Source organism: Tachyglossus aculeatus, chromosome X1 (genome assembly GCF_015852505.1).
Source record: "Tachyglossus aculeatus isolate mTacAcu1 chromosome X1, mTacAcu1.pri, whole genome shotgun sequence".
NCBI lineage: Eukaryota > Metazoa > Chordata > Mammalia > Monotremata > Tachyglossidae > Tachyglossus > Tachyglossus aculeatus.
This window is the reverse complement of record NC_052101.1, coordinates 108,789,548-108,806,225: the sequence shown is the minus strand read 5'-3', so window position 1 is coordinate 108,806,225 and position 16,678 is coordinate 108,789,548. Positions and strand designations below refer to the sequence as shown.

Genomic DNA, 16,678 nt, shown 5'->3' with positions numbered 1-16,678 from the left:
CACGTTTAGGGGGTTTGATTTCCCTTGGATTCAGCCCGATCTCTGAATCCAAGGGAAGGTTTTGAGTGTTTACAGGGATGAAGCGACATGGCCTAGTGGAAAGAACATGGGACTGGGAGTCAGAGGACCTGGGTTCTAATCCCAGTTCCACCACTCATCTGCTGTGGGACCTTTCACTTCTGTTTGCCTCAGTTTCCTCATCTGCAAAATGAGCATTAAATACCTGTCCTTTCTCCTACTAAGACTGTGTTGCCCATGTGAGAGCTGTTTACTTTGTATCTACTCCAGTACTTAGTACAGTGCTCATCACAGGAGCCTAGTAGAGAGAGCACAGGCCTGGGAGTCAGACCTAGGTTCTAATCCCAGCCCTGATACATGTCTGCCATGTGACCCTGGGCAAATCATTTCACTTTTTTGTGCCTCAGATGCCTCATCTGTAAAATGGATATTGAGACTGCGAGACCCATGTGGGACAAGGGCTTTGTTCAACCCAATTTGCTTGCATCCACCCCAGCACTTACCTGGAACATAGTAACCACTTAACAAATTCCACAATTATTCCTTTTGATTGCAAGCTCATTGTGGGCAGGAAATGTGTCTACTGACTCTGTTATATGTTATATTGTACTCTCCAAAGTGCTTAGTAGAGTGCTCTGTACACAGTAAGTGCTCAATAAATGTGATTGATTGATTGGCATATAGTAAGCGCTTATAATGATAATAATGGTATTTGTTAAGTGCTTACTACGTGCCAAGCACTGCTCTAAGCACTGGGGGGATACAAGGTAATCAGGTTGTCCCCTGTGTGGCTCACAGTCTTAATCCCCATTTTACAGATGAGGTAACTGAGGCCCGGAGAAGTGAAGTGACTTGCCCAAAGTCACACAGCAGACAAGTGGTGGAGCCGAGATTAGAACCCATGACCTCTGATTCCCAAGCTCACGCTCTTTCCACTGAGCCACCCTGCTTCTCTATACCCTCTCAGGGGCCCACCTGGAGAGTTTCCAGTACTCTGCCAGTTTCAGCTATGGGAAGGAGAGTCAAGCAGAGGCCTACCCATTCCATTCCTAGCGTAGGCAGTGGGTAGCAACTGGAAGGCAATCTGCTACAAGTCAAAACTCACCCATGCTGGGTAGCAGCAGCATGGGAGAGAGTTGAGGGACTCTAGTTTACTACGCAGAAGGCAGCAATGGTAAACCACTTCCGTATTTTCACCAAGAAAACTCTATGGATACACTACCAGTTGGAGAGCGAGGTGTTCTGGGAGAGATGTGTCTGTGGTGTAAGCACCGTGGCTCAGTGGGAAGAGCCTGGGCTTTGGAGTCAGAGGTCATGGGTTTGAATCCCGGCTCCACCACTTGTCAGCTGTGTGACTTTGGGTAAGTCACTTCACTTCTCTGTGCCTCAGTTCCCTCGTCTGTAAAATGGGGATTAAGACTGTGAGCCCCCTGTGGGACAACCTGATCACCTTGTAACCTCCCCAGTGCTTAGAACAGTGCTTTGCACATAGTTAGTGCTTACTAAATGCCATTATTATTATTATTATGGGTCAGAATCGACTCGGTGGCATATGACAAGAAGCGCTTAACAAGTACCAGAACTATTATTATTATTCTTTACTTTGCAGTGGCTTGCTGTCCAGTTGTTTAAGGGCCAAACCTGTTCATATGAGATAAAAGTTGATGTTATTAATTTTTGCTTCTGGGAATCTTTAGCAGGAATGACAGACCAGCAACATGCTTTTGATGGACCACTACTTATTACTTACAGAGCTTCTGGGAATGGTTTCTGCTGGCCTTCCCTTTTGGTTTGCTACGATCTCTTGTGTTGAGTGACTTTACTTGACATTCCACATGGTTTGTTCTCCCCACTCCTATTTAGGATGTGCAGCAGCACAGGCTGGCGCTGAGGATGAAGGGGAGGCAGAGGCAGGCTGGATCGAGGGTGCTGCCATACTTCTGTCAGTTATCTGTGTCGTCCTGGTCACTGCCTTCAATGACTGGAGCAAGGAGAAGCAGTTCCGAGGTCTTCAGAGCCGCATTGAACAGGAGCAGAAGTTCACTGTGGTCCGAGGAGCCCAGGTCATTCAGATCCCCGTGGCAGAGATAGTGGTTGGTGACATTGCGCAGGTAAAATATGGTAAGTCTCTCCTCAGGAAGCCTCAGACCTTCTGCATGATTTCTAAGTTGTTCTTGGTATTTGAGATGTGGTATAATGGCAGAAGAGGGTATATACACTTAACCTGATGCAATAAGAGAGGTTTTCCCTTTAGATTTAATCTGTAAATGCCATGTCAGGTGACCAGTTGGTTTAAAATTTCATTCAAGGCCAATGTAGAAACCATTTCAACCTTGGGCCCAATTTGCTGCTGTTCGTCCAACATCAGCCTGCATAAAACACCAATGATTGTTAGTGTAGCTGTGGCCCAGATTAGCTCTTGAGACAAGAAACTTAGGCTGATTGTACAGAAAGAGAGAAGAACTGATGTGGAGAGCTATGGTTATCATTGTTGGGGACTTGATCATGTTAAGTGCTGGTCAAAGAAAACTTAGAGAAGCGTTCTCCTGAAGGAAACTTACTCCAGCTACACCTGGCACTGAGAGGGCAGTTATCAAAATGCACAGGGAGCCATTTCCCTCAGAATGGGAATTAGTGAATGTCAAATCCCAGCTGCTGGAATGATAGCTGTAATCTGGGAGAAATACACAGACACGTCTACGAGTCAGCCCAACACATCAACCTCACCATCATGCGCTCCTGCTACTTTGAAAAGGTCCCTTTCTAAAGAGGGCTCATCACTTTCTGTCTGACAAAAACAAAGGTCTTTTCTTTTGGCTGAGTCACAGTCCAAGTTAGACGAGCCCTGTCCATAGATAAGGAGGAAAGGCCCCGTAGTTTCTATAACTGAGAAACTGCTCACTCCCCTAGACCTCTCCCAGAGGGAATGTAGCTAGGTTTGTGATATCAGTCATTCATCTCGTGACAACAGTTGGAGCACTGCCAACTAGAGGGGAGGATTTGGGTGAGGAAAAGGGGACTAGCAGAGAGAAGAAGCAACTCCAAACCCCAATAGATTGTAAACCCCTTCAGGACAAAGGCTCTGTGTCTTGCTTCTGTTGTACCTTCCCACATACTAAGTAGAGTATGTAGCACTCAGTAGGTGCTCAGTAAGTGTCACTGATTGATTTAGTGGTTGATTGATTGATTGATCTTAGACCTACAACATTCTAGGCTTCTGAAGAGCACGGGGAGAGGTCTCCATCATGGGTGTGCTCAGGGAGCGAGCATGGGGAGCTGGGATTTGCTCAGTACAGTAAATTACCAGGGCAGACTTTGTGCATGTGCACGAAGGAGCTGCTAAAGGAAATGCAGTAGTGACTTGAAAGGGGTCTAAGCACCTGGGGTTCAATTAGGAACAAGTACCATTTTAGGGAAAGGAGATTATTCCAGAATCTACTGTAAGACTTTGTTGTACAATTACGGTTGCTGATCAATCAATCAGTGGTATTTACTGAGCACTGACTCTGTGCAGAGCACTGTACTATTGCTTTAGAGAGTATACTACATCAGAGTTGGTAGGGACATCCCCTGCCTTTAACCAGCTTGCAGTCTAGAGGATGAGCTTAAAGTCTAGAAGGCTGATGGTATCCTTATCTATATAAATGCTTCTTATCTGCTTATAACCAAAGAGTATGCCGGAGCAATCTGTGTGTATGAAACCAACTTATTCAGTCACTGACACAAGGTAAAAGGGGTTGGGGGAAGAGTTGGCATTTGGCATTGTTCCAAACCCTAGCTGCCAGTCCTTACAGTACAGGACTAGCTAGCCGAACCCCAAGTTGAGACATGGGAGTGCATCCCATGCCTTCTGGGGGTTCCATTCTAAGAGTTATGGGATGGTGGCAGCAAGCAACTAAGGCAGACTCAAGGCACACCCCCAAGGGAGTCTCTATCCCAGCTGTAAGTAGATCAGTCCATCATTCAGTCATATTTATTGAGTGTTTACTGTGTGTGCAGAGCACTGTACCAAGTGCTTGGGAGCATACAGTAGAACAGAGTCGATAGATACATTCCCTGCCCACAGTGAGCTTACAGTCTAGAAGAAGACAAGGGCAAAAGGACCTTGGGACTGTCCCCGGGTGTCCAATATCAAAATGAAAATGGAAACATCACAAGCTGTGAAGAGCAACCATAGGAAGAGCTCCTGCCATTACCTCTGGGCCCTCTGACCTGGGGGTCTCAAAGTCTGAAAACTCAAATGTAGGAGCAACTAAAGGAGCAGTACGTCTGTGCCTCATCTGCTGCTTGACTTGCTTTGATGTTCCACGTAACCACCCGCTATCCATGAGCAAAGTGCATGGAGGATTGGCCAAAAGGACCAGTTCAGCTGTTGAACCTCTGCTCTTGGGCTGGTGCAGACATTCACGTCCTTGGTGCTTTTGGCCCTCCAGGCCTGGGCTGTTTATGAATGGACCCCAGCTCTTTTCGGAGAAGCCACTTCATCGATTCCCCTGTTTGCCTTCTCTCTGTTTCTGCCGTTAGGTGACCTGCTCCCTGCTGATGGGATTTTCATTCAAGGAAATGACCTCAAGATTGATGAAAGTTCATTAACAGGAGAGTCTGATCAGGTTCGCAAATCTGTTGACAAGGATCCCATGTTGCTTTCAGGTGAGCCACGATGATTTTCTTGTCTTGCTCTCCAACCCCTTGTAGAAAGTTTCTGTCCATTCTCTGCTCCCTGGAGCAGTGATTGAGGGGGCCCAGGCATCCTGAAGACGTGGCCACTCCCACAATCCTGGAGCCTTGCCCCACCCTGCCCCCCCCGTTGATGCTGGAGTCATTTCCTTTTGATTCTCTTGCTAGTATGGAATTGTGTTCATTTGGGATGTGGTTTTATTCAAACAGAAGTTTAAATTGACTTTGGTTCCTTTCAAATGGGCTCAGGATTGAAGTTGTGGATCAACAGGGCTCTCTCCAGGGAGCAGCGAACGCATTAGCTGAGAGGTGTTTCCTTCAGACTGAGGTACGTATCTGGACAGGACATGGCCCTCTGCTAATTAGACCCAAGCTTTTGGGAGCAGGGACAGTATTTACCTGTGTCCAGGGTCCACCCCACTGCGGCCATGTCTCCCTGAATGAGTAGCCTGGGCTGTTGTTCCCTCTCTCTTGGACCTCCCTAGCCTCATGTTGCTACAGGCTTCTGGAAGATACGGTGGTGGGGTAGGGAGGCAAAGGCAGAGAGTGGATGGCCCACCTTGGAATCCTAATAATGCTTTATATTTGAGGGTCAAACCTTGTGAGATTTTTGTGCCTGGAAAAGCCTGGGGGCAGGAGATGGGTGTCAGTCCCAGCCAGTGGGACAGACTCCTGGGCTGGATCCAAATAACTGCCAGTCAATTTCCTCACCCATTGAAGATACCTGCGGACTTAGTGACTCCCTTTAGTATCTGGAGCCACTCAGGTGCAGGTAAACACAGGTGAGTTTCCTGGCCAGAAAGCCCTATGCTCCCCTTGTGAGGTGGCAGACAACCGAGTCATGGTATTCCCAGTGATGTAAATCCTGAAGACAGACTGTAGTTTTTCAGGGAGGCCAAGCCTGGGGCATCAGGGGGACGGACTCTCATCCCACCCCCAACACTGACTACCTTTGAGGCTCTGGGCAAATCATCTCCCCACTCTTGTCCTCGGGCATTCACACTGCAGCATGCTGCATGCTGGGCTGGTTGCTCTTGGAACCTAAGGTCTTCTACAAAAGGGCCTCTTTCCCAAGACCCGGCTGCCAATGAGAATATTGCATTTGCTCTATGCCTCTGAAGAGAGGCCTCCTAAGCAAATTCCAAAAATGCTGTAAGAGTTAGCAGATGCCACCCACTAGGGAAAAAAGCAGAGAAGAGCAGGAGCCAGATTACATTGGCACTCACATTAACAAAGAATATTCATGACATCCTCCACAGTCTCCACTTCTGCCAAAGACAGGAACACCTATCTGAAAGGATATATATATTCATAGCTATATATAGAGAGGGAGGGAGAGAGCTTCATTATTCAGTTATACAATTGTGTTACATGCTCTACATTTCTTTAATGTAATATCCAATGTGAAAATAGAGACTGTGAAAGATCAATATTGTTTTGGAAAGAATGGTCTATTCACTTTCCTAGATACTACAGTATAGTCATCACCTCAAAAGTGTTCTAAACTTGCAGTGGTGATATGCCAGTGGCAGAAGGTAGTATAGTCAAGTCCATTCCTTTAGCTACCAGTAGCCAGAATTGTTAGCATCAGGTTCACTCCAGGTTTAATAATAATAATGATGGCATTTATTAAGCGCTTACTTTGTGCAAAGCACTGTTCTAAGCGCTGGGGAGGTTACAAGGTGATCAGGTTGTCCCAAAGGGGGCTCACAGACTTAATCCCCATTTTACAGATGAGGTAACTGAGGCCCAGAGAAGTTAAGTGACTTGCCCAAAGTCATACAGCTGACAATTGGCAGAGCTGGGATTTGAACCCATGACCTCTGACTCCAAAGCCCGTGCTCTTTCCACTGAGCCACGCTGTTTATCTAGTTTAGTTTAGTGAAGATTCCAGATTGGCAACCTCTGAAGAAGCCTTGAGTTTGGTAGAGAGAGTTCATTTTCAACTGCCATTTAAAGGAAAGATAGGAGCCCGAGAGACCAGTCAAGGTGATCACTTGGCTGAGCTGGGATTGGGGAAAAATTGCTGAAGATGGAAATCTCATTCCCTCACCGATCCTTTTCTTGAGTTGAATAAGAACAGGAGGAAATTCACAACAGAGGGATTCTTGTGAAAGGGATAATCTCTCTGTTGGCCAAAGTTGTTATCACCGAAGAGAGCTCGTGGGTCGTGAATGTCCAAGCTGTGGGAGGATTTTACCAAATGTGGAGAAATACTGGTCCCTGTGAATGAATATGATCTTCCTGCCCCCGGTCCCTCCCCACCCTCCTCTATATAAGATCCTTTCAGGGCAGAACATCTGCTGAAATACCAGTAGCAACACCTCACATCTCTGCCATGCCTAGCTGCTGAGGAGCCCAAATCATGTCCACATGGATTTTTCTCATTTGTCCTCAGAAAATCCCCAGGAGAAGGATTTTGTCTAGATGGAGAAATTCAGGTATGGGAAGGTTAAGTGACTTGCCCAAGGTCTTGCAGGTTTTCTAGAGCCCAGGTTTCCCTATTCCCAAGCCAGGACTCTCCCCTTCACTTTTCTTGTTCAAGCCAAGAAGCAGTGCCCTAATTAAACCAGGATCCAATGCCCCTGTAATCACCACAGTGTCATTTATCGTCCTCAGATGGAGGCAATTCTTACAGTACCAGTGCTGACTCAAACAGATGGCCCATTTCCATCTGCTTTAGCACATTTGGAATCAGCTCAGAAAGCAAAACAGAAGAGAGTACAGATTTACATAAAGTACCATCAACCAAAATAACCCTTCTCCCCTCCCACCGTTAAGACATGTTGGTTTTAAATGGGTCTAAGGGAGAGAGAGAGAGAGAGAGAGGGAGGGAGGGAGGGAGAGAGACTGACTCACCTATGATGGAGAGAGATTATTCCAGATTGCAGTATCCCCGCATCAGGGACCAGGTTCTGTTACATCATTGTGCACAGAGAAAGCATTCTTAAATAAGCACTTACTGATGTTGCATTCATAGGGAATGTGCACTTATTGCAGAAGGACAGTTGTCCCTACCCTGACAGACACTTTTAGTTGTCATGATTTCCCAATCTGCCTCCCTGCATCCTTCTCTTAGGTAACTTCCCAAGATTCTGACATCTTCCCTAGCCCTAAGCTTCCTAACATGGATGTGGATGTGCTATTCTGGACATTTGCTTCCTTGACATTATGCAAGAATTTCCTAAAAAAGGGGGCTGTGTATATGAAGAGTGCACTTTCCTAGTTAGGAAATGCCAAACCACTCTTTGAATGAGAACTCCTTGATTTATCATATATATATATAGTCATTTGCATTTTCCAAAGGTCTTTCATTTGTTTTTGTTAACTGGGTGTCCCAACACTTCTGGGTAGAAATACAGAGTTGGCCTGTATTGCTATGACCATTTTACAGAGGACAAAATGGAGAGGCCCAGGTGTTAAGTGGCATGTCCTTGTCACCCCAGGAGGTGTAGAGCACTAGAAAGAGAAACTATGACTCCTAGTGGTCCTAATAAAGGCTGAGCCTAGTGATCCAGGCAGCTTGGCTTTATGAGTTCTGACATTCCAGTACTTTCCTTTGTCCAAAAGATCATAACTCTCCCAGCAGTCACAAGGGAAAGTGAGTTCTGCTACCGTTGTCCTCTCCTCAGCGTTAGTATAGTGCCTTACCCTCAGTAAACTTTCAATAAATGCCATTGATTAAAAGTTAAAACTACCCGCAGCTGAATAGCGTCCCATTCCCAAATCTGAGCATGATCTGGACAAAGCAAGAGGAGAAAATCCAGAAGGCTTCACTCATGAGAAATCTTAACCAGAGTAGGCCAGCAGTCATGGGACCTCCTTAGTTTTCTAAAGTATAAAAATAAAAAGGAAGCCGGGTTAAGGAATCAGATCATCTCCTGCCTAGAATAAAACAGCTCCAAGTTTGGGTCTTTTCCCTGCCACCAAGTATTATAGTCTGGGCTAGCTACTTACGAAGTAGCCATGGTTTGGTGGGAGACTCCACTGTCAAATGCTCTAAGAATTTGGGGGTTTTTTTTGGTAATGGATTTTGTTAAGCACTTACTATGTGCCAGGCACTGCACTAGATACAAGACGATCAGGTTGGACAAAGTCCATGCCCCACATGGGGTTTACAGTCATAATCCCCATTTTACCAATGAGGAAACTGAGGCATCGAGAGGTGAAGTGACTTGCCCAAGGTCACACAGCAAGCAAGTTGCAGGGCTGGAATTAGAACCCAGGTCCTCTGACTCCCAGGCCAGTGCTTTTTCCATTAGGCTACACTGTGACTCTGGTGGGAGAGGCCAGCCTCCTTAACTTTCTTAAGCTGGTTAGGGGGCTAGCATGGAAGAGGGGGAGGAGGAGTCAGAAGAGGAGAAAGAGGAAACCATTCTAGAAAAGGGAGTGGCCTCTCTTCACCTTAGAACCATGGACTTTTCTTTCCCCTTCCGGAGTCTTAGATACAAGGTTTTTGTTCCTATCCAGAGGGCCCATCGTACTCCACCCTTCCCCATGTAACCTTGCCCTCATTTTCCCAGTGTTGGTCTCATGTACTTTCGGCCCACAGGTTCCTTTCTGAACTATTGATTTTGATTCCATTCTTTGCCAGTAGGCACCTCAGGAACAATTGTTAAATAATGACTTTCTGCAGAACTGTCATGGTTTAGCGGGACTCCTTTTCTCGTGACAATCAGAATCAAGCAACAGCATCTCTGTCCCAGGAGAAGGTCAACCAGAGATTCTGCCCACTGGGCTCCATCTGGCCGCAGAGAGATGAGAGCCTTCCCAACACACAGTGCAGGACCAGAGAATCAGTATAAATAAGAGCAAAAGTGGATGAGGTAATGTCCTAAATTCCCATTGTGCTGACCTTTGAGAAATTCAGCCACACCTGTAGGGGGCAGCATGCCCTAAACTGAGCATCAACTTTGGTTAGCTTGATCTGAACTACAGCCAAATTGTGGAGAGGGGAGGGGCATCTGATTTCATCCTTCCATCAGTCCCCTGCAAACCTGAAATACTCTGCATGCAAGGCGGTGCCTGCAGAGGATTGATTTTCTTCTTCAAGGGCTTGTTCAGGGTGGCCTTAAAGGGCTTCATTGACATGACCACGCACGTGGCATTTCCAGACACACTTTTCTGACTGGAAATAATTGATTACTATTATTCTTATTTCATCTCTAGGCAGTGAGGCTAATGAATTTATTAAGCTCCAGTAAAGTGCTAGTGAATATATCCCCTAATCTGTGGCAGCTAATTGTCATTGTAGTTCTGACCATAACTGGGAAAATGTTTTTTCATTGGCAGGAATGAACAGAAACATTTCCCAGGCAAGTTATTTTTTAGCCCTCTGTTGCAAACCAAACCTCCCTGAATGGGCCCAATTAAAGATTTACTCTCCTTGAGGCCCAGATATTAGTGAGAGTCCCACAGTGATGTACGTGATCAGATTAAAATGTGATATCGGGGTCTGATTATCTTTGGTGGAAATTGGAGTTTCTTGCCAATGTTAGCTTTTTCCATCCAACCCCAACCTGGTGGAAAGCTGTCTATTCATGATGTTAGTTCCCTGGCAGCTCCTCATTTAGCTGGGGGTGGAAGGAAGGAGATGACGGAGATGAACACCTTCAGTCACAGGCTGCATTTTTTTTAGATCAGGGCTGATAAAGTTTCATCTTATTTTTATCCACGTGAATAAAGTGAAACTTCGTTACCACTTTCCTGTACTTAGCTTGTGCCCCCCATAGGACATTTTTAAAAGTCTCATTCACTCATCCGTTTTGAAATATTCCTTTGTGTGTGTGTTACCACACAGGTATATTTTGGAAGGACATGAAAAGGTTCAGACTTCGGCTTCTGTTGGCTGATATTCCAAAGTTCAACTTTGTCTTTTTCCGATCTCCATTATGGAATCACTTTTCCCATGGTCATGGCAGACTCAGAATATTTGACCTTTCCCTTTTTTTCCTGCACCTTCCCGCCCCTTCATCATCCTTTAGTGAGCTAGTTACTACCCTGAGGTTTATCTGTTGCCCTCTCTCTCCCCTGCTCTCTTTAGGTGCTTCTCTCGGAGCACCCATATCCCTTGAGGAGGATGTATGGGAGGCAGAACAGGCCCAGTGATTTTCCTTTATCGGTCCAGCTCGGTGCAGTGCTCTCTCTAAAATGTAAAGCTCTGACACCACCTCTGAGCCATTGAAAAATAGCTTGGATACAGAGAACAGGAGAGCTATTTATTTTTATCCAAATGTGTTTGCGTGTTGCAGGAGCTCCAAGTAACCCAATATGGCAGGTTTTAGCATTCAGGGTTCTTCAAGCTCAATCAATCAATCGTATTTATTGAGCACTTACTGTGTGCAGAGCACTGTATTAAGCTCTTGGGAAGTACAAGTTGGCAACATATAGAGACAGTCCCTACCCAACAGTGGGCTCACAGTCTAAAAGCTTGACAGCATGCACAACATTAAACTAACTGTCCTGTTGATTCTCCTCAAGGTATCTGTGTGGTCTTACACTCCCATCATTGCAACACTCAAACCACTGTTCCTAGCCTTCTGGGTGGTGGACTGGGCCAGCAGCAAATTGAAATGCAGGTAACACTCTCACTTGCCTGCTGTACTTTCCCAGATGAAAATCACACTTGTTGGCAGATGGAGGCCTGCTGGCCAGGGTCTACTACGCACAAAGAAAGGGTAAGAGGAACCTGAGCTTTCAATTAGAAGTTGTACCTGCCATCCTGGGATTTGCTGGGACTTCCCTTCAGGGGCTTTCTAGGAAGCCTGAGAAAGGGTAGGCTTTGCCATGTTTCCCATCTCCCATATTTTTATCCGTTCAGTGGCTTGGGCTCACGCCCACTAAAACCTCTGCACCTGCCTGCCTCCAGAGTTGTCCAGGCAACTCATTTCTTCCATGTCCCAAGTGAGAAGTGAACTGGACAGATGGAGACAGTCTCAGATTCTGCCTTTTATGACAGGTTTTCTCCAAGCTGTGGATCACTTAGAGCACTGCCTTGTGCTCCTGAGCACCCAAAGCAGAGGGACTTCAAAGGAAACTGGGACAATAGAAATCCATCTCCCTGAGACAGATTTGAATGACAGAACTAGTGATCCTCAAGGGAGGCCAGCATAATCGGGTTCAACAGGCCTTTCCAAGTTCATCCCAAACTAAACAAGTTCTTTCCAAACATCAGGAATGTTTAGTGAAATAAGGAGCCCCACTACTCCATGCGCCTCCCTTGGGGCTTGAGGTGGTGCAGTTTGGGGCATGAACATGCATCCCAGGATGATAATCTCTTAAGAAAGGAGCGGCCTGAGAGTATTGTCATGAAATCCACTTAATCGTCTAGTTATGCAGAGGAGATACTGATCTGCACAGTGGCCGTATAATTCCTGGGGGTCCTCTCTCCTGGGCTCTAACACCTAATCAGGCGGCAAAGCCCTGGGACCCTTGTTTTCCTGACTCCGGAGGCAAGGAGACCTTGAAAATGCATGGTATGGGCACTGGGGTTGCTGCTGAACATTTTACAGGGAACCTAACATCAGGGGAATGTGGGATACGTGTAAAATGCCATTTTCTGAGTGTTGGAAATATTGTCATGATGATCTATCAAAATTCCCAAATAACCCAGAAATATTTAGTTTGTTGCAGATGGTAATTAACACTTCTAGCAGCAACCATTCATTTGTAGCTCAAGGATGTAAAGGGGCCAGTTCTGTTTTTTCCCTTTGCTTTCAGAATGATGCTAAATGTAGCCCCTTGATTCTTCACAGCAAGCTGTATGATAGAGCTGCCTTCATTCTGCTCACCTTACTCTCCCCATGATTGATGAATTCTGTTTGCTAGATTAGGGGCTTCGGCATATTTATTTTATAATGACATGTTGACATAGCTGACATTTCCTAAGCTGTTAGAGGAATTAATCGAAAGGAAGCGGCTCCAGTTGGTAATTACGAGACGCAGAGGGGACTCTGCATGTGCCAATGCGCTGGAATGGGGGTGGCAAGTGGAGAACACAGCTCTTGGGTCCTCTGCACTGAAGTTTGCCCCTCTCCACAGCCCTGTGGGGACTTGGAATGAGTGCTCAATCACTCCAGAAGCTTAACATAAGATCATGAGCAATGGCGTTACTGGGTCATACCAATGGCCCATCCAGCCCAGGATTCTGTCTCCAACAGTGGCACCAGGATGCTTGGAGGAACCGTGTGATGGTTGCCCTCCCTGACATCCATCCTCATGGTGAGGTATGTATCATCCCTAACTTCTCCCCTGTGCATCCCTAACTTTCCCCCTAGTGACCCACTATGGACCACTTGTCCATGATGGTATCCCAAGACCCTCTGGAACCTGCTGATCTTTTCTGCCTGGACAACTTCCTTTGAGAAGTTGCCTGTGACCAACTGCCTCCTGCTTACCACAGGCTGTATGAAAAAGTGGTTCCTGTTCTTCATTTTGAAGTTGCCACCTTAAGGCCTCAGTGGGCGCCCCCTCATCCTGGTGTGCTGGGATTTGCATGGTCACCCTGTCCACACCCTTCCTGATTTTTTAAATTGATTTCAACCCCATCTCCTCTCAACTGTAGTCTTTCCCCCCCCGAAGAGTCCTAAGTGGTTCAGTAACTCCTCATACAGAAGTTGCTCCACCCCACCCCAATCATTTTGGTTGTCCTTCTTTGTACCTTCTTCAACTCTGTTATGACCTTCCTAAACTGCAGTGACCAGAACTGAGGGAATATTCCAGGTGTGGGGGAACCATGGTGTTTTTATGCTGATAAAACAGTGATGCCTTTTGTTTGGTTTTCTGTGCCCTACCTGACAGTGCCAGCTTTTGGGGGGGGGTGTGTGGTGGGAGGGAAGGGGGAGGAGAGAGGGTGCTTGGTGAGCTGCCACCACAGTTGGTCTGATGAGTGGAAGGAGCAGTCAGCAGTGATTCCAGGATCTTTTTCCTGAGTCATGCCTGATAGATGACTCAGAGGTTCACTGGGCTTGTTCCAGCCATTTCCCAATTAAGGGAAGATCCAGGAAGGAAATAGAGCCATGGTGGCTTCACTCTCCAACACTCCCTGATGCTTTTTCTCTCTCACCAAATCAGAACAGGCTACTGGAGCCCAGCACTGGGGTTTCCCTGGCACTTAGATCTCAGCAATGTCATCCTTCAGTTCAAAGCCAGTGCAGGATTGGGCCAAATAGGGCCCTGGGTTTCGAGGTTGAAATTCTAAAGCGTATAATAGCTAATAGCTTTTTTTTTTTTTCTAATTTAATTCAGAGAGGAAAATCTATAGACTCTGATGCTTTTTAGTGTCACACTGCAGATCCATGGGAAAGTGTCCTAGCTAGAGTTAAAAAAAGGTATCATGGAAAAGTTTTTTGTTGCTTTTAAAGGTTAAGAAACATCTGAGATGTCAACAGCATGCCACACATAAAATTATGACGAAGTTTAGCAGAGGAAAATCTCACAGAAGAAGACATTTATATGCAAACAACTTTGGAAAATTGGTAGTCTGAGCTAATGTTGCAGCTTGTGGCAAAAGAAATAAAAAATAAAAAAGGCCACACACCTGCACCAATCACTGCAAGGCAAATTAGCCCTCCTCATCATGGTTGGCACCTCAGCCACCTGTGATGGTATCTGAACTTACTTGTCCTTCTAGATCTGGGAGTAGATCTGGTGCCCTCTCTGCCATCCCAATACCTCAATCGTTCAGCTACCCTTCCCCCCTTCCTCTTACACCATCACTTTTTACTTACTCTTTTCTTTCCAATCAGGAAGCTGTTACCTCAGGGGCAGCTCTGTTTCCAACTAGTGCTAATGCCCTTGGTTTTGTGCGTGCCAGACACCAACTACACATTAACCATCTTAATATGTCCGCCACCTCTCCACCAAAGGGCTCTGGGACACACCTGGGAAGGAACAGGAAGGGTGAGGGGTAAATAAATCAACCTCCTGAACAGGCAGGTGTTGGGGAACCAGGGTTAACTCTAGAGTTCATTAAGGGTACAGCATTGTAAGAGGACCAAACCTGAGAGCCAAGACTAAGTCCTGATCCCCCCTGCCTTTCCATCCCCCCTCCTCTCCCCACCCAGCCCCCATCATGAGGTTGTGTCCTATTTTTCCAGACCTGGAGACTGGGGCCTTGCAGGTGTTATGGGCATAAGGTTAAGAGGCTCTTCTGATATTGATATCCTTAAATTCCAAACAAGGTAACTATAGGGTCTGTCTAAAAGTTTTACTACTCTGGTCCAATATTCTGCTTTATTATGTGAATTTCTCTGTACTACATGTGGTTATGCTTCTCATTTCTAATGGTTGAATCCATATTAGAGCTTGGACTGCAAGTTGTTTTCCCATGGGCAGCCACGAAGATAAGTACCTTCCCACAAACCCAGCACCTAAAAGAAATAAAGAAAGGTCTAATGGAAATTAGGCACTAAGCCTGTGAGAAATTGAGAATAATTATAATAATGATTGTAGAATTGGTTAAGTGCTTATTATGGGTCAGTCACTTAGGATATATGATAATCAGGTTGGACACAGTCCCTGTCCCACATGGAACTCACAGTCTAATTAGGAGGGTGAACAGGTTTTGAATCTCCAGTTTACAGATGAGGAAACTGAGGTACAGAGAAGTTATGTGACTGGCCTAAGGTCACATCACAGGCAAAAGGCAGAGTCATAATTAGAATCCAGGTCCTCTGACTCCCAGGCCTGTGCTCTTTCCACTAAGGCATGCTGCTTCTCCTCAGCCTCTCCATTCTATTCCCTTTGTGTGGATTTCCTTTCTGGGGGTGCGTGAGTGAGGGGATTAACTCTGAGAGGGATTCCTGCAGGAAAAGCTCACAACCCTCAGAGACCATTGAACTGGAGAGCAGCAGGAGATGATAAGGGTGTCTGGGAGGAAAGGGAAATGTGGGAGGGGGGATCTGGCAGATTATGTTGGTAGATTAGCATTTGTTCCACCGGTAAATTTTTAAACACTCTTTTCAGGGCAGCTCAATGTGGATGTAACTCAAGGACTAAAACAGTGTTTTTCTCCATGTGGTTCCCTAGAACATAAGCCCCAAACTCCCTCCAGATCATACAATCATAGAATCTCAGAGCTGGAAGAGACCTTGAGAGGTTGTGTTGTCCAGCCCCCTGTCTGCAAGAGGGTGAACGACTGAACAGTCCAAGACAGATAGATGGCTGTTCTTTAAAGACCTCCAGGGATGGATCCTCAGCTAAATACGGCCACGAGCAGTGCCATTATTGGGTCTGGCCTATGTTCCAGCCTGCCCAGGGTTCTGTCTCCACTCAATCGATCGTATTTATTGAGCACTTACAATGTGCAGAGCACTGTATTAGGTGCTAGGGAGAGTACAGTATAACGGAGTTAGTTGACGCATTCCCTGCCCACAGTGAGCTTACCGTCTAGAGCGGGGAGACAGACATTAACATAAATAAGTTATGGATATGGGCATACGTGCTGTGGGGCTGAAGGAGGGGTAAATAAAGGGTGCAAATTCATTCATTCATTCAATCGTATTTATTGAGCGCTTACTGTGTGCAGAGCACTGTACTAAGCGCTTGGGAAGTACAAGTCGGCAACATGGAGAGACGGTCCCTACCAAACAGCTCACAGTCTAGAAGGGGGAGACAGACAACAAAACAAAACATATTAACAAAATAAAATCAATTGAATAAATATGTACAAGTAAAATAGAGTAATAAATATGTACAATTCATTCATTCAATCGCATTTATTGAGCGCTTACTGCGTGTAGTAAGTGCTTGGGAAGAACAAGTCGGCAACATAGAGAGATGGTCCCTACCCAACAACGGGCTCACAGTCTAGAAGGGGGAGACAGACAACCAAACAAAACATATTAACAAAATAAAATCAATTGAATAAATATGTACAAGTAAAATAGAGTAATAAATACGTACAATTAATTCATTCATTCAATTCATTCAATCGTATTTATTGAGCGCTTACTGTGTGCAGAGCACTGTACTAAGCGCTTGG

The 16,678-nt window shown here is 45.9% G+C and overlaps 1 protein-coding gene across 15 annotated transcripts in view; it reads left to right on the top strand.

Annotated features, from left to right (window-relative positions):
• Positions 1–16,678, top strand: part of ATP2B2 (ATPase plasma membrane Ca2+ transporting 2) — a 587,231-nt gene that overhangs the window by 478,089 nt on the left and 92,464 nt on the right. For all 15 annotated transcript variants that reach the window (XM_038740359.1, XM_038740349.1, XM_038740351.1 and 12 more), the window contains 2 exons: positions 1,882–2,139; positions 4,543–4,668. In XM_038740359.1, coding sequence (XP_038596287.1) covers positions 1,882–2,139; positions 4,543–4,668 — 384 coding nt within the window. The remainder of the gene's footprint in view (positions 1–1,881; positions 2,140–4,542; positions 4,669–16,678) is intronic.